The 21,333-nt window shown below is 49.7% G+C and overlaps 1 protein-coding gene across 2 annotated transcripts in view; it reads right to left on the bottom strand.

The window, feature by feature from the left end:
- large1 (LARGE xylosyl- and glucuronyltransferase 1) overlaps positions 1-21,333 on the bottom strand; it is a 149,040-nt gene that overhangs the window by 41,625 nt on the left and 86,082 nt on the right. For both annotated transcript variants that reach the window (XM_045217624.1, XM_045217625.1), the window contains exons 6-9: positions 16,780-16,884; positions 15,501-15,613; positions 8,415-8,540; positions 7,699-7,854 (exon numbers count right to left, since the gene is read on the bottom strand). In XM_045217624.1, coding sequence (XP_045073559.1) covers positions 7,699-7,854; positions 8,415-8,540; positions 15,501-15,613; positions 16,780-16,884 — 500 coding nt within the window. The remainder of the gene's footprint in view (positions 1-7,698; positions 7,855-8,414; positions 8,541-15,500; positions 15,614-16,779; positions 16,885-21,333) is intronic.

Below are 21,333 nucleotides of genomic sequence, written 5' to 3'. Positions count from 1 at the left end.
GGGACACAGGGAACTAGACATGGGGCTGGGAGGACACAGGGAACTAGACATGGGGCTGGGCGGAGGACACAGGGAACTAGACATGGAGCTGGGAGGGACACAGGGAACTAGACATGGAGCTGGGCTGGAGGGACACAGGGAACTAGACATGGAGCTGGGGGAGGACACAGGGAACTAGACATGGAGCTGGGGAGGGACACAGGGAACTAGACATGGAGCTGGGAGGGACACAGGGAACTAGACATGGAGCTGTGGAGGGACACAGGGAACTAGACATGGAGCTGGGAGGGACACAGGGAACTAGACATGGGGCTGGGAGGGACACAGGGAACTAGACATGGAGCTGGGAGGGACACAGGGAACTAGACATGGGAGCTGGGAGGGACACAGGGAACTAGACATGGAGCTGGGAGGGACACAGGGAACTAGACATGGAGCTGGGGAGGGACACAGGGAACTAGACATGGAGCTGGGAGGGACACAGGGAACTAGACATGGAGCTGGGAGGGACACAGGGAACTAGACATGGAGCTGGGAGGGACACAGGGAACTAGACATGGAGCTGGGCGGAGGGACACAGGGAACTAGACATGGGGGCTGGGAGGGACACAGGGAACTAGACATGGAGCTGGGAGGGACACAGGAACTAGACATGGAGCTGGGAGGGACACAGGGAACTAGACATGGAGCTGGGCTGGGAGGGACACAGGGAACTAGACATGGAGCTGGGCTGGGAGGGACACAGGGAACTAGACATGGGAGCTGGGAGGGACACAGGGAACTAGACATGGAGCTGGGAGGGACACAGGGAACTAGACATGGAGCTGGGCTGGGAGGGACACAGGGAACTAGACATGGAGCTGGGAGGGACACAGGGAACTAGACATGGAGCTGGGAGGGACACAGGGAACTAGACATGGAGCTGGGGGAGGACACAGGAACTAGACATGGAGCTGGGCTGGGAGGGACACAGGGAACTAGACATGGAGCTGGGAGGGACACAGGGAACTAGACATGGAGCTGGGAGGGACACAGGAACTAGACATGGAGCTGGGTAGGGACACAGGGAACTAGACATGGAGCTGGGCTGGGAGGGACACAGGGAACTAGACATGGAGCTGGGCTGGGAGGGACACAGGGAACTAGACATGGAGCTGGGCTGGGAGGGACACAGGGAACTAGACATGGAGCTGGGAGGGACACAGGGAACTAGACATGGAGCTGGGAGGGACACAGGGAACTAGACATGGAGCTGGGCTGGGAGGGACACAGGGAACTAGACATGGAGCTGGGAGGGACACAGGGAACTAGACATGGAGCTGGGAGGGACACAGGGAACTAGACATGGAGCTGGGCTGAGGGACACAGGAACTAGACATGGAGCTGGGAGGGACACAGGGAACTAGACATGGAGCTGGGCTGGGAGGGACACAGGGAACTAGACATGGGGCTGGGCTGGGAGGGACACAGGGAACTAGACATGGAGCTGGGAGGGACACAGGAACTAGACATGGAGCTGGGAGGGACACAGGGAACTAGACATGGAGCTGGGCTGGGAGGGACACAGGGAACTAGACATGGGGCTGGGAGGGACACAGGAACTAGACATGGAGCTGGGCTGGGAGGGACACAGGGAACTAGACATGGGCTGGGAGGGACACAGGGAACTAGACATGGGGCTGGGCTGGGAGGGACACAGGGAACTAGACATGGGGCTGGGAGGGACACAGGGAACTAGACATGGAGCTGGGCTGGGAGGGACACAGGGAACTAGACATGGGGCTGGGAGGGACACAGGGAACTAGACATGGAGCTGGCTGGGAGGGACACAGGGAACTAGACATGGGGCTGGGCTGGGAGGGACACAGGAACTAGACATGGGGCTGGGAGGGACACAGGGAACTAGACATGGGGCTGGGAGGGACACAGGGAACTAGACATGGGGCTGGGAGGGACACAGGGAACTAGACATGGAGCTGGGCTGGGAGGACACAGGAACTAGACATGGGAGCTGGGAGGGACACAGGGAACTAGACATGGAGCTGGGCTGGGAGGGACACAGGGAACTAGACATGGAGCTGGGAGGGACACAGGGAACTAGACATGGAGCTGGGAGGGACACAGGGAACTAGACATGGAGCTGGGTGAGGGACACAGGGAACTAGACATGGAGCTGGGCTGGGAGGGACACAGGGAACTAGACATGGGAGCTGGGAGGGACACAGGAACTAGACATGGGGCTGGGAGGGACACAGGAACTAGACATGGAGCTGGGCTGGGAGGGACACAGGGAACTAGACATGGAGCTGGGAGGGACACAGGGAACTAGACATGGAGCTGGGCTGGGAGGGACACAGGGAACTAGACATGGAGCTGGGCTGGGAGGGACACAGGGAACTAGACATGGAGCTGGGAGGGACACAGGGAACTAGACATGGGGCTGGGAGGGACACAGGGAACTAGACATGGGGCTGGGCTGGGAGGGACACAGGGAACTAGACATGGAGCTGGGAGGGACACAGGGAACTAGACATGGAGCTGGGCGAGGGACACAGGGAACTAGACATGGAGCTGGGGAGGGACACAGGGAACTAGACATGGAGCTGGCGAGGAACAGGGAACTAGACATGGAGCTGGGAGGGACACAGGGAACTAGACATGGAGCTGGGAGGGACACAGGGAACTAGACATGGAGCTGGGGAGGGACACAGGGAACTAGACATGGGGCTGGGAGGGACACAGGGAACTAGACATGGAGCTGGGCTGGAGGGACACAGGAACTAGACATGGAGCTGGGCTGGGAGGGACACAGGGAACTAGACATGGAGCTGGGAGGGACACAGGGAACTAGACATGGAGCTGGGTAGGGACACAGGGAACTAGACATGGAGCTGGGAGGGACACAGGGAACTAGACATGGAGCTGAGAGGACACAGGGAACTAGACATGGGCTGGGAGGGACACAGGGAACTAGACATGGAGCTGGGGAGGGACACAGGGAACTAGACATGGAGCTGGGCTGGGAGGACACAGGGAACTAGACATGGGAGCTGGGCTGAGGGACACAGGGAACTAGACATGGAGCTGGGCTGGGAGGGACACAGGAACTAGACATGGGAGCTGGGAGGGACACAGGGAACTAGACATGGAGCTGGGCTGGGAGGGACACAGGGAACTAGACATGGGGCTGGGCTGGGAGGGACACAGGGAACTAGACATGGGGCTGGGAGGGACACAGGGAACTAGACATGGAGCTGGGCTGGGAGGGACACAGGGAACTAGACATGGAGCTGGGCTGGGAGGGACACAGGGAACTAGACATGGAGCTGGGCGAGGGACACAGGAACTAGACATGGGGCTGGGAGGGACACAGGGAACTAGACATGGAGCTGGGAGGGACACAGGGAACTAGACATGGAGCTGGGAGGGACACAGGAACTAGACATGGAGCTGGGAGGGACACAGGGAACTAGACATGGGGCTGCTGGGAGGGACACAGGGAACTAGACATGGAGCTGGGAGGGACACAGGGAACTAGACATGGGCTGGGAGGGACACAGGGAACTAGACATGGAGCTGGGCTGGGAGGGACACAGGGAACTAGACATGGGAGCTGGGAGGGACACAGGGAACTAGACATGGAGCTGGGAGGGACACAGGAACTAGACATGGAGCTGGGCTGGGAGGGACACAGGGAACTAGACATGGGAGCTGGGAGGACACAGGGAACTAGACATGGGGCTGGGAGGGACACAGGGAACTAGACATGGGGCTGGGAGGGACACAGGGAACTAGACATGGAGCTGGGAGGGACACAGGGAACTAGACATGGGAGCTGGGCTGGGAGGACACAGGGAACTAGACATGGAGCTGGGCTGGGAGGGACACAGGGAACTAGACATGGGGCTGGGAGGGACACAGGGAACTAGACATGGAGCTGGGGAGGGACACAGGGAACTAGACATGGAGCTGGGCTGGGAGGGACACAGGGAACTAGACATGGAGCTGGGCTGAGAGGGACACAGGGAACTAGACATGGAGCTGGGAGGGACACAGGGAACTAGACATGGAGCTGGGAGGGACACAGGGAACTAGACATGGGGCTGGGAGGGACACAGGGAACTAGACATGGGCTGGGCTGGGAGGGACACAGGGAACTAGACATGGGGCTGGGAGGGACACAGGGAACTAGACATGGAGCTGGGAGGGACACAGGGAACTAGACATGGAGCTGGGCTGGGAGGGACACAGGGAACTAGACATGGAGCTGGGCTGGGAGGGACACAGGGAACTAGACATGGGGCTGGGGAGGGACACAGGGAACTAGACATGGAGCTGGGAGGGACACAGGGAACTAGACATGGAGCTGGGAGGGACACAGGGAACTAGACATGGAGCTGGGCTGGGAGGGACACAGGGAACTAGACATGGAGCTGGGCTGGGAGGGACACAGGGAACTAGACATGGAGCTGGGCTGGGAGGGACACAGGGAACTAGACATGGAGCTGGGCGAGGGACACAGGGAACTAGACATGGAGCTGGGCTGGGAGGGACACAGGGAACTAGACATGGAGCTGGGAGGGACACAGGGAACTAGACATGGAGCTGGGAGGGACACAGGGAACTAGACATGGAGCTGGGAGGGACACAGGGAACTAGACATGGAGCTGGGAGGGACACAGGGAACTAGACATGGGGCTGGGAGGGACACAGGGAACTAGACATGGGGCTGGGAGGGACACAGGGAACTAGACATGGAGCTGGGAGGACACAGGGAACTAGACATGGAGCTGGGCTGGGAGGGACACAGGGAACTAGGACATGGAGCTGGGCTGAGGGACACAGGGAACTAGACATGGGGCTGGGCTGGGAGGGACACAGGGAACTAGACATGGAGCTGGGAGGGACACAGGGAACTAGACATGGAGCTGGGCGGAGGGACACAGGAACTAGACATGGAGCTGGGCTGGGAGGACACAGGGAACTAGACATGGGGCTGGGCTGGGAGGACACAGGGAACTAGACATGGAGCTGGGCTGGGAGGGACACAGGGAACTAGACATGGGGCTGGGAGGGACACAGGGAACTAGACATGGAGCTGGGCTGGGAGGGACACAGGGAACTAGACATGGGGCTGGGCTGGGAGGACACAGGGAACTAGACATGGGGCTGGGAGGGACACAGGGAACTAGACATGGGGCTGGGAGGGACACAGGGAACTAGACATGGGGCTGGGAGGGACACAGGGAACTAGACATGGAGCTGGGCTGGGAGGGACACAGGGAAGTAGACATGGGGCTGGGCTGGGAGGGACACAGGGAACTAGACATGGAGCTGGGAGGGACACAGGGAACTAGACATGGAGCTGGGAGGGACACAGGGAACTAGACATGGGGCTGGGCTGGGAGGGACACAGGGAACTAGACATGGGGCTGGGAGGGACACAGGAACTAGACATGGGGCTGGGAGGGACACAGGGAACTAGACATGGAGCTGGGAGGGACACAGGGAACTAGACATGGGGGTGGGCTGGGAGGGACACAGGGAACTAGACATGGAGCTGGGCTGGGAGGGACACAGGGAACTAGACATGGGGCTGGGCTGGGAGGGACACAGGGAACTAGACATGGGGCTGGGAGGGACACAGGGAACTAGACATGGAGCTGGGTTGGGAGGGACACAGGGAACTAGACATGGGGCAGGGCTGGGAGGGATACAGGGAACTAGACATGGAGCTGGGCTGGGAGGGACACAGGGAACTAGACATGGAGCTGGGAGGGACACAGGGAACTAGACATGGAGCTGGGCTGGGAGGGACACAGGGAACTAGACATGGAGCTGGGCTGAGAGGACACAGGGAACTAGACATGGAGCTGGGAGGGACACAGGGAACTAGACATGGAGCTGGGAGGGACACAGGGAACTAGACATGGGGCTGGGAGGGACACAGGGAACTAGACATGGGGCTGCTGGGAGGGACACAGGGAACTAGACATGGGGCTGGGAGGGACACAGGGAACTAGACATGGAGCTGGGAGGACACAGGAACTAGACATGGAGCTGGGCTGGGAGGGACACAGGAACTAGACATGGAGCTGGGCTGGGAGGGACACAGGGAACTAGACATGGGGCTGGGCTGGGAGGGACACAGGGAACTAGACATGGAGCTGGGAGGGACACAGGGAACTAGACATGGGGCTGGGAGGGACACAGGGAACTAGACATGGAGCTGGGCTGGGAGGGACACAGGGAACTAGACATGGAGCTGGGCTGGGAGGGACACAGGGAACTAGACATGGAGCTGGGCTGGGAGGGACACAGGGAACTAGACATGGAGCTGGGAGGGACACAGGGAACTAGACATGGAGCTGGGCTGGGAGGGACACAGGGAACTAGACATGGAGCTGGGAGGGACACAGGGAACTAGACATGGAGCTGGGAGGGACACAGGGAACTAGACATGGGGCTGGGAAAGACACAGGGAACTAGACATGGGGCTGGGAGGGACACAGGGAACTAGACATGGAGCTGGGAGGGACACAGGGAACTAGACATGGAGCTGGGCTGGGAGGGACACAGGGAACTAGACATGGAGCTGGGAGGGACACAGGGAACTAGACATGGAGCTGGGCTGGGAGGGACACAGGGAACTAGACATTGGGCTGGGAGGGACACAGGGAACTAGACATGGAGCTGGGCTGGGAGGGACACAGGGAACTAGACATGGGCTCTGGTCAAAAGTAGTGCACTATATAGGGAATAGGGTGCCATTCTCTGGTCAAAAGTAGTGCACTATATAGGGAATAGGGTGCCATTCTCTGGTCAAAAGTAGTGCACTATATAGGGAATATGGTGCCATTCTCTGGTCAAAAGTAGTGCACTATATAGGGAATAGGGTGCCATTCTCTGGTCTAAAGTAGTGCACTATATAGGGAATAGGGTGCCATTCTCTGGTCTAAAGTAGTGCACTATATAGGGAATAGGGTGCCATTCTCTGGTCTAAAGTAGTGCACTACATAGGGAATAGGGTGCCATTCTCTGGTCTAAAGTAGTGCACTATTGTCACGCCCTGGCTCTGGGGACTCTTATATGTTGAGCCAGGGTGTGGATTTTCTATGTGTTATTTTCTATGTTCATGTTCTAGTTCATGTATTTCTATGTTGGCCAGGGTGGTACCCAATCAGAGGCAGCTGTAGCTCGTTGTCTCTGATTGGGGACCATACTTAGGCAGCCTGTTTGGCACTGTTTATTGTGGGATCTTGTTCCGGAAGGTTTGTGTTCATCCCAGGACTTCACGTATCGTTTGTTTTGTTGTTTTGGTTCGTGTTGTGTACTGCAATAAAATAATGTACGCATATCACGCTGCGCCTTGGTCCGCTTCATCTAACGACGATCGTGACACTATTTGTGGAAACATCACCCTGATTAACTCTTTAGTCATGTCCCAGTTGACCTATCTGCTGATGGTCTTGCCTACACCTAGCGACTTGTTTTATAAATTATATGAGCAAAAAAGATTCCATTTTATTTGGAATGGCAAGCCAGATAAACATTTTTAACTGGCCTATTTAAATAGATCAGTATAGTTCCACCTACGTTCTCAGTGCTGTATTTAAACTGACTCTAGATCAGTATAGTTCCACCTACGTTCTCAGTGCTGTATTTAAACTGACTCTAGATCAGTATAGTTCCACATACGTTTTCGCTGTTGTGGTCTGTCTCGCTGGGGCAGCCGAAGAGTTCTCGTCTCAGGAGGTTTCCATCGTACTCCAGGAAGGTTAGGTAGAGGTTCCTGAAAAATTCTACATGCTTGTTCTTCACTCTCAGCTTCTTAGGAGAGTTCCAATGGATCACCTGTAGGAGAGGAAGGGGGGAGAGAGAGAGGGAGGCAGGGGGAGAGAGGAAGGGGGGAGAGAGAGAGGGAGGAAGGGGGGAGAGGGGAGAGAGGGAGGAAGGGGGAGAGAGGGAGGGGGGAGAGAGGGAGGAAGGGAGGAAGGGGAGAGAGAAAGAAAGAAAGAGAGAGGGAGGCATTGAGTTAGATGGTTAGATAGAGGTTTTCAGGAACCTCTAAGTGCTTGTTCTTCACAAAAAGTTTAAATGGATCACTTGCAGTGGGGGAGGGAGAGAGAGAGAGAGAGAGAGAGAGAGAGAGAGAGAGAGAGAGAGAGAGAGAGAGAGAGACACAGAGACAGAGAGAGATGACAGGCCAGTCAGAGAGACAGAGAGAGATGACAGGCCAGTCAGAGAGAGTAGAAGCATCTGGAAGGAGCAGGGGGCATGATGCCAACATTACACACACACACACACACACACACACACACAGATCCACAGCCCATAGAACAGCCCATACACACCTAGAGGAAAAGAGGGGGTCTGGAAACAGCTGCTATCTGTGTGTGAGATGCTCAGCTCACCTTGAGGTCTGACACGTCTTTGTAGCACTTCTCCGAGCGGGTGTGGTCTGAGAGCTGAACATTCCAGAAGCAGGGCAGCTGGTGAACCAGGAAGGGGTTCTGTTTGATCACGGCGTTGAAGATGTCCTGCAGACACACACACAACCTTACAGATCAGACCTTACTGTAGATAACAGATAGAGACCAGAACTTACTGATCAGACCTTAGTGTAGATAACAGATAGAGACCAGACCTTACTGATCAGACCTTAGTGTCGATAACAGATAGAGACCAGACCTTACTGATCAGACCTTAGTGTAGATAACAGATAGAGACCAGACCTTACAGGTCAGACCTTAGTGTAGATAACAGATAGAGACCAGACCTTACTGATCAGACCTTAGTGTAGATAACAGATAGAGACCAGACCTTACAGGTCAGACCTTAGTGTAGATAACAGATAGAGACCAGACCTTACAGATCAGACCTTGGTGTAGATAACAGATAGAGACCAGACCTTACAGATCAGACCTTACTGTAGATAACAGATAGAGACCAGACCTTACAGGTCAGACCTTAGTGTAGATAACAGATAGACCAGACCTTACTGATCAGACCTTAGTGTAGATAACAGATAGAGACCAGACCTTACAGGTCAGACCTTAGTGTAGATAACACATAAAGACCAGAACTTACAGATCAGACCTTAGTGTAGATAACAGATAGAGACCAGACCTTACTGATCAGACCTTAGTGTAGATAACAGATAGAGACCAGACCTTACAGATCAGACCTTAGTGTAGATAACAGATAGAGACCAGACCTTACTGATCAGACCTTAGTGTAGATAACAGATAGAGACCAGACCTTACAGGTCAGACCTTAGTGTAGATAACAGATAGAGACCAGACCTTACTGATCAGACCTTAGTGTAGATAACAGATAGAGACCAGACCTTACTGATCAGACCTTAGTGTAGATAACAGATAGAGACCAGACCTTACAGGTCAGACCTTAGTGTAGATAACAGATAGAGACCAGACCTTACAGATCAGACCTTGGTGTAGATAACAGATAGAGACCAGACCTTACAGATCAGACCTTACTGTAGATAACAGATAGAGACCAGACCTTACAGGTCAGACCTTAGTGTAGATAACAGATAGACCAGACCTTACTGATCAGACCTTAGTGTAGATAACAGATAGAGACCAGACCTTACAGGTCAGACCTTAGTGTAGATAACACATAAAGACCAGAACTTACAGATCAGACCTTAGTGTAGATAACAGATAGAGACCAGACCTTACTGATCAGACCTTAGTGTAGATAACAGATAGAGACCAGACCTTACAGATCAGACCTTAGTGTAGATAACAGATAGAGACCAGACCTTACTGATCAGACCTTAGTGTAGATAACAGATAGAGACCAGACCTTACAGGTCAGACCTTAGTGTAGATAACAGATAGAGACCAGACCTTACAGATCAGACCTTGGTGTAGATAACAGATAGAGACCAGACCTTACAATCAATCAATCAATCAATTTTATTTTATATAGCCCTTCTTACATCAGCTTATATCTCGAAGTGCTGTACAGAAACCCAGCCTAAAACCCCAAACAGCTAGTAATGCAGGTGTAGAAGCACGGTGGCTAGGAAAAACTCCCTAGAAAGGCGAAAGCCTAGGAAGAAACCTAGAGAGGAACCAGGCTATGAGGGGTGGCCAGTCCTCTTCTGGCTGTGCCGGGTGGAGATTATAACAGAACCATGCCAAGATGTTCAAAAATGTTCATAAGTGACAAGCATGGTCAAATAATAATCAGGAATAAATCTCAGTTGGCTTTTCATAGCCGATCATTAAGAGTTGAAAACAGCAGGTCTGGGACAGGTAGGGGTTCCATAACCGCAGGCAGAACAGTTGAAACTGGAATAGCAGCAAGGCCAGGCGGACTGGGGACAGCAAGGAGTCACCACGGCCGGTAGTCCCGACGTATGGTCCTAGGGCTCAGGTCTCTCAGTTGGCTTTTCAGCCGATCATTAAGAGTTGAAAACAGCAGGTCTGGGACAGGTAGGGGTTCCATAACCGCAGGCAGAACAGTTGAAACTGGAATAGCAGCAAGGCCAGGCGGACTGGGGACAGCAAGGAGTCACCACGGCCGGTAGTCCCGACGTATGGTCCTAGGGCTCAGGTCTCTCAGTTGGCTTTTCATAGCCGATCATTAAAGAGTTGAAAACAGCAGGTCTGGGACAGGTAGGGGTTTCGTAGCCGCAGGCAGAACAGTTGAAACTGGAATAGCAGCAAGGCCAGGCGGACTGGGGACAGCAAGGTGTCATCATGCCCGGTAGTCCTGACGTATGGTCCTAGGGCTCAGGTTCTCAGAGAGAAAGAGAGAACGAGAGAATTAGAGAGAGCATACTTAAATTCACACAGGACACTGGATAAGACAGGAGAAGTACTCCAGGTATAACCAACTAACCCCAGCCCCCGACACATAAACTACTGCAGCATAAATACTGGAGGCTGAGACAGGAGCGGTCCGGGAGACACTGTGGCCCCATCCGAAGAAACCCCCGGACAGGGCCAAACAGGAAGGATATAACCCCACCCACTCCGCCAAAGCACAGCCCCCGCACCACTAGAGGGATATCCCCAACCACCAACTTACAATCCTGAGACAAGGCCGAGTATAGCCCACAGAGGTCTCCACCACAGCACAAACCAAGGGTTACAGATCAGACCTTACTGTAGATAACAGATAGAGACCAGACCTTACAGGTCAGACCTTAGTGTAGATAACAGATAGACCAGACCTTACTGATCAGACCTTAGTGTAGATAACAGATAGAGACCAGACCTTACAGGTCAGACCTTAGTGTAGATAACACATAAAGACCAGAACTTACAGATCAGACCTTAGTGTAGATAACAGATAGAGACCAGACCTTACTGATCAGACCTTAGTGTAGATAACAGATAGAGACCAGACCTTACAGATCAGACCTTGGTGTAGATAACAGATAGAGACCAGACCTTACAGATCAGACCATAGTGTAGATAACACATAAAGACCAGAATTTACAGATCAGACCTTAGTGTAGATAAAAGATAGAGACCAGACCTTACAGGTCAGACCTTAGTGTAGATAACAGATAGAGACCAGACCTTACAGATCAGACCTTGGTGTAGATAACAGATAGAGACCAGACCTTACAGATCAGACCTTACTGCAGATCACATAGACAGAGTAGGAGTGTATTTTAGATCATAATGAATCAGATTATATGGACAGAGTAGGAGTGTATTTTAGATCATAATGAATCAGATTATATGGACAGAGTAGGAGTGTATTTTAGATCATAATGAATCAGATTATATGGACAGAGTAGGAGTGTATTTTAGATCATAATGAATCAGATTATATGGACAGAGTAGGAGTGTATTTTAGATCATAATGAGTCAGATTATATGGACAGAGTAGGAGTGTATTTTAGATCATAATGAGTCAGATTATATGGACAGAGTAGGAGTGTATTTTAGATCATAATGAATCAGATTATATGGACAGAGTAGGAGTGTATTTTAGATCATAATGAGTCAGATTATATGGACAGAGTAGGAGTGTATTTTAGATCATAATGAATCAGATTATATGGACAGAGTAGGAGTGTATTTTAGATCATAATGAGTCAGATTATATGGACAGAGTAGGAGTGTATTTTAGATCATAATGAGTCAGATTATATGGACAGAGTAGGAGTGTATTTTAGATCATAATGAGTCAGATTATATGGACAGAGTAGGAGTGTATTTTAGATCATAATGAGTCAGATTATATGGACAGAGTAGGAGTGTATTTTAGATCATAATGAGTCAGATTATATGGACAGAGTAGGAGTGTATTTTAGATCATAATGAGTCAGATTATATGGACAGAGTAGGAGTGTATTTTAGATCATAATGAGTCAGATTATATGGACAGAGTAGGAGTGTATTTTAGATCATAATGAGTCAGATTATATGGACAGAGTAGGAGTGTATTTTAGATCATAATGAGTCAGATTATATGGACAGAGTAGGAGTGTATTTTAGATCATAATGAGTCAGATTATATGGACAGAGTAGGAGTGTATTTTAGATCATAATGAGTCAGATTATATGGACAGAGTAGGAGTGTATTTTAGATCATAATGAATCAGATTATATGGACAGAGTAGGAGTGTATTTTAGATCATAATGAGTCAGATTATATGGACAGAGTAGGAGTGTATTTTAGATCATAATGAGTCAGATTATATGGACAGAGTAGGAGTGTATTTTAGATCATAATGAGTCAGATTATATGGACAGAGTAGGAGTGTATTTTAGATCATAATGAATCAGATTATATGGACAGAGTAGGAGTGTATTTTAGATCATAATGAGTCAGATTATATGGACAGAGTAGGAGTGTATTTTAGATCATAATGAGTCAGATTATATGGACAGAGTAGGAGTGTATTTTAGATCATAATGAGTCAGATTATATGGACAGAGTAGGAGTGTATTTTAGATCATAATGAGTCAGATTATATGGACAGAGTAGGAGTGTATTTTAGATCATAATGAGTCAGATTATATGGACAGAGTAGGAGTGTATTTTAGATCATAATGAGTCAGATTATATGGACAGAGTAGGAGTGTATTTTAGATCATAATGAGTCAGATTATATGGACAGAGTAGGAGTGTATTTTAGATCATAATGAGTCAGATTATATGGACAGAGTAGGAGTGTATTTTAGATCATAATGAGTCAGATTATATGGACAGAGTAGGAGTGTATTTTAGATCATAATGAGTCAGATTATATGGACAGAGTAGGAGTGTATTTTAGATCATAATGAGTCAGATTATATGGACAGAGTAGGAGTGTATTTTAGATCATAATGAGTCAGATTATATGGACGGGACGGGGACCTGATCCTAGATCCACACTCCTACTCTCAGAGGCTTTATACATACGGCCCCAGACATTGCCGCAGATCACAGAAAAAGAGAGACCAGTACTTGCTGCAGATCACAAACATAGACAGAGATACCAGAACTGCAGATTAAATCATGTGCAGAGCAGACCAGACCAGACGTTCTCACCTCATATACTATAAACCCTACTGTCTATGTTATATTGAATCATCTAGACACCTTAGAACAGTTCATATACTATAAACCCTACTGTCTATGTTATATTGAATCATCTAGACACCTTAGAACAGTTCATATACTATAAACCCTACTGTCTGTGTTATATTGAATCATCTAGACACCTTAGAACGGTTCATATACTATAAACCCTACTGTCTATGTTATATTGAATCATCTAGACACCTTAGAACAGTTCATATACTATAAACCCTACTGTCTATGTTATATTGAATCATCTAGACACCTTAGAACAGTTCATATACTATAAACCCTACTGTCTATGTCTGGGTAACTCTTCTCCATTGGTGTTCTCTCTGTATTTTAACTGATAAAGACCCTCTAGTAACAGACCTCTTCTCCATTGGGTGAAACAGACACTGTCTTGGTACCTGTTATGTTAATCAGCATGACCGTACCGGTACGATTATATCTCACATGTAAGAACAACCCCTCAGATACAATAGCTGCCGCCGGATACTTCAAGGGCTTTCTTTAATAGAAGCTCTAACAGTGACGGTATTTGACTATGTTTTCTCTGACTGAGATCTTGCTGGTTCAGAGACCGTATTTGACTATGATTTCTCTGACTGAGATCTTGCTGGTTCAGAGACGGTATTTGACTATGATTTCTCTGACTGAGATCTTGCTGGTTCAGAGACGGTATTTGACTATGTTTTCTCTGACTGAGATCTTGCTGGTTCAGAGACCGTATTTGACTATGTTTTCTCTGACTGAGATCTTGCTGGTTCAGAGACCGTATTTGACTATGTTTTCTCTGACTGAGATCTTGCTGGTTCAGAGACCGTATTTGACTATGTTTTCTCTGACTGAGATCTTGCTGGTTCAGAGACAGTATTTGACTATGATTTCTCTGACTGAGATCTTGCTGGTTCAGAGACAGTATTTGACTATGTTTTCTCTGACTTTGAGATCTTGCTGGTTCAGAGACCGTATTTGACTATGATTTCTTTGACTTTGAGATCTTGCTGGTTCAGAGACAGTATTTGACTATGATTTCTTTGACTTTGAGATCTTGCTGGTTCAGAGACAGTATTTGACTATGTTTTCTCTGACTGAGATCTTGCTGGTTCAGAGACCGTATTTGACTATGATTTCTCTGACTGAGATCTTGCTGGTTCAGAGACCGTATTTGACTATGATTTCTCTGACTGAGATCTTGCTGGTTCAGAGACCGTATTTGACTATGATTTCTCTGACTGAGATCTTGCTGGTTCAGAGGCGGTATTTGACTATGTTTTCTCTGACTGAGATCTTGCTGGTTCAGAGACCATATTTGACTATGATTTCTTTGACTTTGAGATCTTGCTGGTTCAGAGACAGTGCATATTCTCCTAATAGGAGACATTATAAAGCTTGTTGTTATCCTCATAATGAACGGATCTGTAAAGAGGAGGGAACAGCTGATTGGAGGGTTGAACGGAACACAGCAGGAGGCGAATGGAATCATGGAACACTAAAACACTTCTAGAATCTTCACAAATTCCAAACTACAATACTTTATTTAATTAACATTCAATGAAAACATCGTAAACGTGCATCTCATTTATATGAGCTCGAAGCAGCTCTTAAATAAAATCCTTGGTGTTCAATTAACATAAAATACTCAAGTCTGAAGTGTAATAATCCAGCCATTTTAATGGTGAACTTCAAGTAGTTGAATACAAGGTGTGTTTATGATTGTGTGTATGTGTGTGTGTGTGTGTGTATATGCGTGTGTGTTCAAGGCGTGGCGTGCATGTGTGTGTGTGCAAGTTTCTGACCATGTATGCGTGTGTGTGCGTTCAGTGTATATGTGTGTGCACGTCATCGTATGTGTGTGTGTGTTCAAACGTGTGTGTGTGTGTGCGCGTTTGTACGTGTGTGTGTGTGTGTTCAAACGTGTGTGTGTGTGTGTGTGTTACCTGGTCAGCCAGTGATGTAGACAACATGCTCATCAGTTCTCTCTCTGCCGTCAGTCTCCACATCTGTTCCCACCTCAGCTTCCTCAGTCGGTCCAGCAGCAGCAAGATCACACCTGGAACAGAGGACACATGACCTGACTTAACAGTCTCTATCAACAGGTTACACATGACCTGACTTAACAGTCTCTATCAACAGGTTACACATGACCTGACTTAACGGTCTCAATCAACAGGTTAGACATGACCTGATTTAACAGTAATGTCTAACTGTGCGGTTGCAGAGAGAACAGTCTATGACTAGGGTGGCTGGAGTCTTTGACAATTTTTAGGGCCTTCCTCTGACACCGCCTGGTATAGAGATCCTGGATGGCAGGGAGCTCGGCCCCAGTGATGTACTGGGCCGTACGCACTACCCTCTGTAGCGCCTTGTGGTCGGATGCCAAGCAGTTGCCATACCAAGCAGTGATGCAACCAGTCAGGATGCTCTCGATGGTGCAGCTGTAGAACTTTTTTGAGGATCTGAGGGCTCATGCCAAATCTTCTCAGCTTTCATTTCAAACAGAGAGGAAGTGATCACAGCCACACCGTCGCTGCAACATATTTTCATCACATCACTTCCTGTGTTACACTGAACACAAAAGAGACTTCTTCAGAGATGAAAGACCCTCTGTAGCCTGGCCATCTGTTGAAGAGGCCATTATCGCCTAATGCATTAGATATAGCAGCAATATTACAGCCAGCCGGCGTTCATTTGGCGGTTTGCGGCTCTGTTTCTCTCTGGGGCTGAGTCTCAAATGGCGCACTATTCCCTATGGGCCCTGGTCAAAAGTAGTGCACTAATATAGGAGATATAGGGAATATAGTGGCATTTGAGACACAGCCTGCCTCTAGCTGTAGAAGATGGACCCAGCAGGGTGGAGAGAGAGACGGTTTGTTTGTTCCAATCCAAGACATTATTCATTCTGTCTCTCTCCCCAAGAAGAGAGGAACCAGAAGTAATACTTCTGTTATTGGTGAGAAAACTCACAGGCAGCTCAGCTCAGGCAGGGAAAATATAGTGAAAAGTTACTCATTATCATTTTCATTGTGAATAAAGTTTGTACTCATAGAAAGTGTTGACCACATATTTCTCAGAGTGAAGAAATTACCTTGTGTGTGTGTGTGTGTGTGTGTGTGTGTGTGTGTGTGTGTGTGTGTATGTATGTGTGTGTGTGTGTGTGTGTGTGTGTGTTGTGTGTGTGTGTGTGTGTGTGTGTTTGCATTCATGTGTGTCTCTCACCTGTATTGAAGCCCCTCTCCAGGGCGGGCCAGGGACGATGATTCTTCCACAGGTTCCCCAGGTACCAGTCACTCTGGTTCTCCACCAGACCTAGAACCTGCTGACCTAGAACACAGAACACTCAGGTTACTATGGTTCCCCAGGCACCAGTCACTCTGGTTCTCCACCAGACCTAGAACCTGCTGACCTAGAACACAGAACACACACAGAACACTCAGGTTACTACGGTTCCCCAGGCACCAGTCACTCTGGTTCTCACTAGAACCTGGAAAAGAGAGACATACAGAACACTTAGGTTACTACTCAGGGCTGCTTTGTAGAAGAGTCATGTCTCATTATCATAATTACCCACCAGGGGGTGCTGTGGAGTCAGCTGTCAAACAACACTCAGGTTACTACTCAGGGCTGCTCTGTAGAAGAGTCATGTCTCATTATCATAATTACCCACCAGGGGGTGCTGTGGAGTCAGCTGTCAAACAACACTCAGGTTACTACTCAGGGCTGCTCTGTAGAAGAGTCATGTCTCATTATCATAATTACCCACCAGGGGGTGCTGTGGAGTCAGCTGTCAAACAACACTCAGGTTACTACTCAGGGCTGCGCTGTAGAAGAGTAATGTCTCATTATCATAATTACCCACCAGGGGGTGCTGTGGCGTCAGCTGTCAAACAACACTCAGGTTACCTACTCAGGGCTGCTCTGTAGAAGAGTAATGTCTCATTATCGTAATTACCCACCAGGGGTGCTGTGGAGTCAGCTGTCAAACAACCCTCAGGTTACTACTCAGGGCGGCTCTATAGATGTGCATAGAGAACACACAAACAATGCTGCGTGTGTCATAGAATAGTGTTGGCTTGTTATAACAACCGCCCACCAGAGGGCGCTATGGAGTCAGCTGCTCAACATGCTGTTAGTAGAGCAAAACCACTGAAGTTGAATGAATTGCAAGAAATAAAGGGAAATGAATGGTGCCTTTTGAGCAAGACAATCTTCTCTCATTGGGTTAAAGCTGATTGAGTAGATGAAGGTAAGAAGAGAGAGAGAGAGAGAGAAAGAAGAGAGGGGGAGGTGGATAATCTAGTCATGAAAGAGAAGAAACACATGATAGAGAGGAGGGGTCCTAGAGTACTGGAGCTCAGGGAGGAGTAGAGAGGGAGGTATCATCTTGGAGGAGTAGAGAGGGAGGTATCATCTTGGAGGAGTAGAGAGGGAGGTATCATCTTGGAGGAGTAGAGAGGGGAGGTATCATCTTGGAGGAGTAGAGAGGGAGGTATCATCTTGGAGGAGTAGAGAGGGAGGTATCATCTTGGAGGAGTGGAGAGGGAGGTATCATCTTGGAGGAGTAGAGAGGGAGGTATCATCTTGGAGGAGTGGAGAGGGAGGTATCATCTTGGAGGAGTGGAGAGGGAGGTATCATCTTGGAGGAGTAGAGAGGGAGGTATCATCTTGGAGGAGTAGAGAGGGAGGTATCATCTTGGAGGAGTAGAGAGGGAGGTATCATCTTGGAGGAGTAGAGGGAGGTATCATCTTGGAGGAGTAGAGAGGGAGGTATCATCTTGGAGGAGTAGAGAGGGAGGTATCATCTTGGAGGAGTGGAGAGGGAGGTATCATCTTGGAGGAGTAGAGAGGGAGGTATCATCTTGGAGGAGTAGATGGGGAGGTATCATCTTGGAGGAGTGGAGAGGGAGGTATCATCTTGGAGGAGTGGAGAGGGAGGTATCATCTTGGAGGAGTAGAGAGGGAGGTATCATCTTGGAGGAGTAGAGAGGGAGGTATCATCTTGGAGGAGTGGAGAGGGAGGTATCATCTTGGAGGAGTGGAGAGGGAGGTATCATCTTGGAGGAGTAGAGAGGGAGGTATCATCTTGGAGGAGTAGAGAGGGAGGTATCATCTTGGAGGAGTGGATGGGGAGGTATCATCTTGGAGGAGTAGAGAGGGAGGTATCATCTTGGAGGAGTGGATGGGGAGGTATCATCTTGGAGGAGTGGATGGGGAGGTATCATCTTGGAGGAGTAGAGAGGGAGGTATCATCTTGGAGGAGTGGATGGGGAGGTATCATCTTGGAGGAGTGGATGGGGAGGTATCATCTTGGAGGAGTAGAGAGGGAGGTATCATCTTGGAGGAGTAGAGAGGGAGGTATCATCTTGGAGGAGTGGAGAGGGAGGTATCATCTTGGAGGAGTGGAGAGGGAGGTATCATCTTGGAGGAGTAGAGAGGGAGGTATCATCTTGGAGGAGTAGAGAGGGAGGTATCATCTTGGAGGAGTGGATGGGGAGGTATCATCTTGGAGGAGTAGAGAGGGGAGGTATCATCTTGGAGGAGTGGATGGGGAGGTATCATCTTGGAGGAGTGGATGGGGAGGTATCATCTTGGAGGAGTAGAGAGGGAGGTATCATCTTGGAGGAGTAGAGAGGGAGGTATCATCTTGGAGGAGTGGAGAGGGAGGTATCATCTTGGAGGAGTAGAGAGGGAGGTATCATCTTGGAGGAGTGGAGGGGGAGGTATCATCTTGGAGGAGTGGAGAGGGAGGTATCATCTTGGAGGAGTAGAGAGGGAGGTATCATCTTGGAGGAGTAGAGAGGGAGGTATCATCTTGGAGGAGTAGAGAGGGAGGTATCATCTTGGAGGAGTGGAGAGGGAGGTATCATCTTGGAGGAGTAGAGAGGGAGGTATCATCTTGGAGGAGTGGAGGGGGAGGTATCATCTTGGAGGAGTAGAGAGGGAGGTATCATCTTGGAGGAGTGGAGAGGGAGGTATCATCTTGGAGGAGTAGAGAGGGAGGTATCATCTTGGAGGAGTAGAGAGGGAGGTATCATCTTGGAGGAGTAGAGAGGGAGGTATCAACTTGGAGGAGTGGATGGGGAGGTATCATCTTGGAGGAGTGGATGGGGAGGTATCATCTTGGAGGAGTAGAGAGGGAGGTATCATCTTGGAGGAGTAGAGAGGGAGGTATCATCTTGGAGGAGTGGAGAGGGAGGTATCATCTTGGAGGAGTAGAGAGGGAGGTATCATCTTGGAGGAGTGGAGAGGGAGGTATCATCTTGGAGGAGTAGAGAGGGAGGTATCATCTTGGAGGAGTGGAGAGGGAGGCATCATCTTGGAGGAGTAGAGAGGGAGGTATCATCTTGGAGGAGTAGAGAGGGAGGTATCATCTTGGAGGAGTAGAGAGGGAGGTATCATCTTGGAGGAGTAGAGAGGGATGTATCATCTTGGAGGAGTAGAGAGGGAGGTATCATCTTGGAGGAGTGGAGAGGGAGGTATCATCTTGGAGGAGTAGAGAGGGAGGTATCATCTTGGAGGTGTGGAGAGGGAGGTATCATCTTGGAGGAGTAGAGAGGGAGGTATCATCTTGGAGGAGTGGAGAGGGAGGTATCATCTTGGAGGAGTAGAGAGGGAGGTATCATCTTGGAGGAGTAGAGAGGGAGGTATCATCTTGGAGGAGTGGAGAGGGAGGTATCATCTTGGAGGAGTGGAAGGGAGGTATCATCTTGGAGGAGTAGAGAGGGAGGTATCATCTTGGAGGAGTAGAGAGGGAGGTATCATCTTGGAGGAGTGGAGAGGGAGGTATCATCTTGGAGGAGTAGAGAGGGAGGTATCATCTTGGAGGAGTAGAGAGGGAGGTATCATCTTGGAGGAGTGGAGAGGGAGGTATCATCTTGGAGGAGTAGAGAGGGAGGTATCATCTTGGAGGAGTAGAGAGGGAGGTATCATCTTGGAGGAGTAGAGAGGGAGGTATCATCTTGGAGGAGTGGAGAGGGAGGTATCATCTTGGAGGAGTAGAGAGGGAGGTATCATCTTGGAGGAGTAGAGAGGGAGGTATCATCTTGGAGGAGTAGAGAGGGAGGTATCATCTTGGAGGAGTGGATGGGGTGAAGGGAGAGATGGGGTGAAGGGAGAGATAGGGGTGGAGTGAGAGATAGGGGTGAAGGGAGAGATAGGGGTTAAGGGAGAGATAGGGGTGAAGGGAGAGATAGGGGTGAAGGGAGAGATAGGGTGAAGGGAGAGATAGGGGTGAAGGGAGAGATAGGAGTGAGAGATAGGGTGAAGGAGAGATAGGGGTGAAGGGAGAGATAGGGGTGAAGGAGAGATAGGGGTGAAGGAAGAGATAGGGGTGAAGGGAGAGATAGGGGTGAAGGGAGAATAGGGGTGAAGGAGAGATAGGTGTGAAGGGAGAGATAGGGGTGAAGGAGAGATAGGGGTGAAGGGAGAGATAGGGTGAAGGGAGAGATAGGGGTGAAGGGAGAGATAGGGGTGAAGGAGAGATAGGGGTGAAGGAGAGATAGGGGTGAAGGGAGAGATAGGTGAAGGGAGAGATAGGGTGAAGAGAGATAGGGGTGAAGGAGAGATAGGGGTGAAGGGAGAGATAGGGGTGAAGGAGAGATAGGGGTGAAGGAGAGATAGGGGTGAAGGGAGAGATAGGGGTGAAGGGAGAGATAGGGGTGAAGGGAGAGATAGGGTGAAGGGAGAGATAGGGGTGAAGGAGAGATAGGGGTGAAGGAGAGATAGGGTGAAGGGAGAGATAGGGGTGAAGGAGAGATAGGGGTGAAGGAGAGA

The sequence above is a fragment of the Coregonus clupeaformis genome, unplaced genomic scaffold (assembly GCF_020615455.1).
Source record: "Coregonus clupeaformis isolate EN_2021a unplaced genomic scaffold, ASM2061545v1 scaf1153, whole genome shotgun sequence".
Classification (NCBI taxonomy): domain Eukaryota; kingdom Metazoa; phylum Chordata; class Actinopteri; order Salmoniformes; family Salmonidae; genus Coregonus; species Coregonus clupeaformis.
This window is presented reverse-complemented; position numbering and strand designations above follow the sequence as displayed.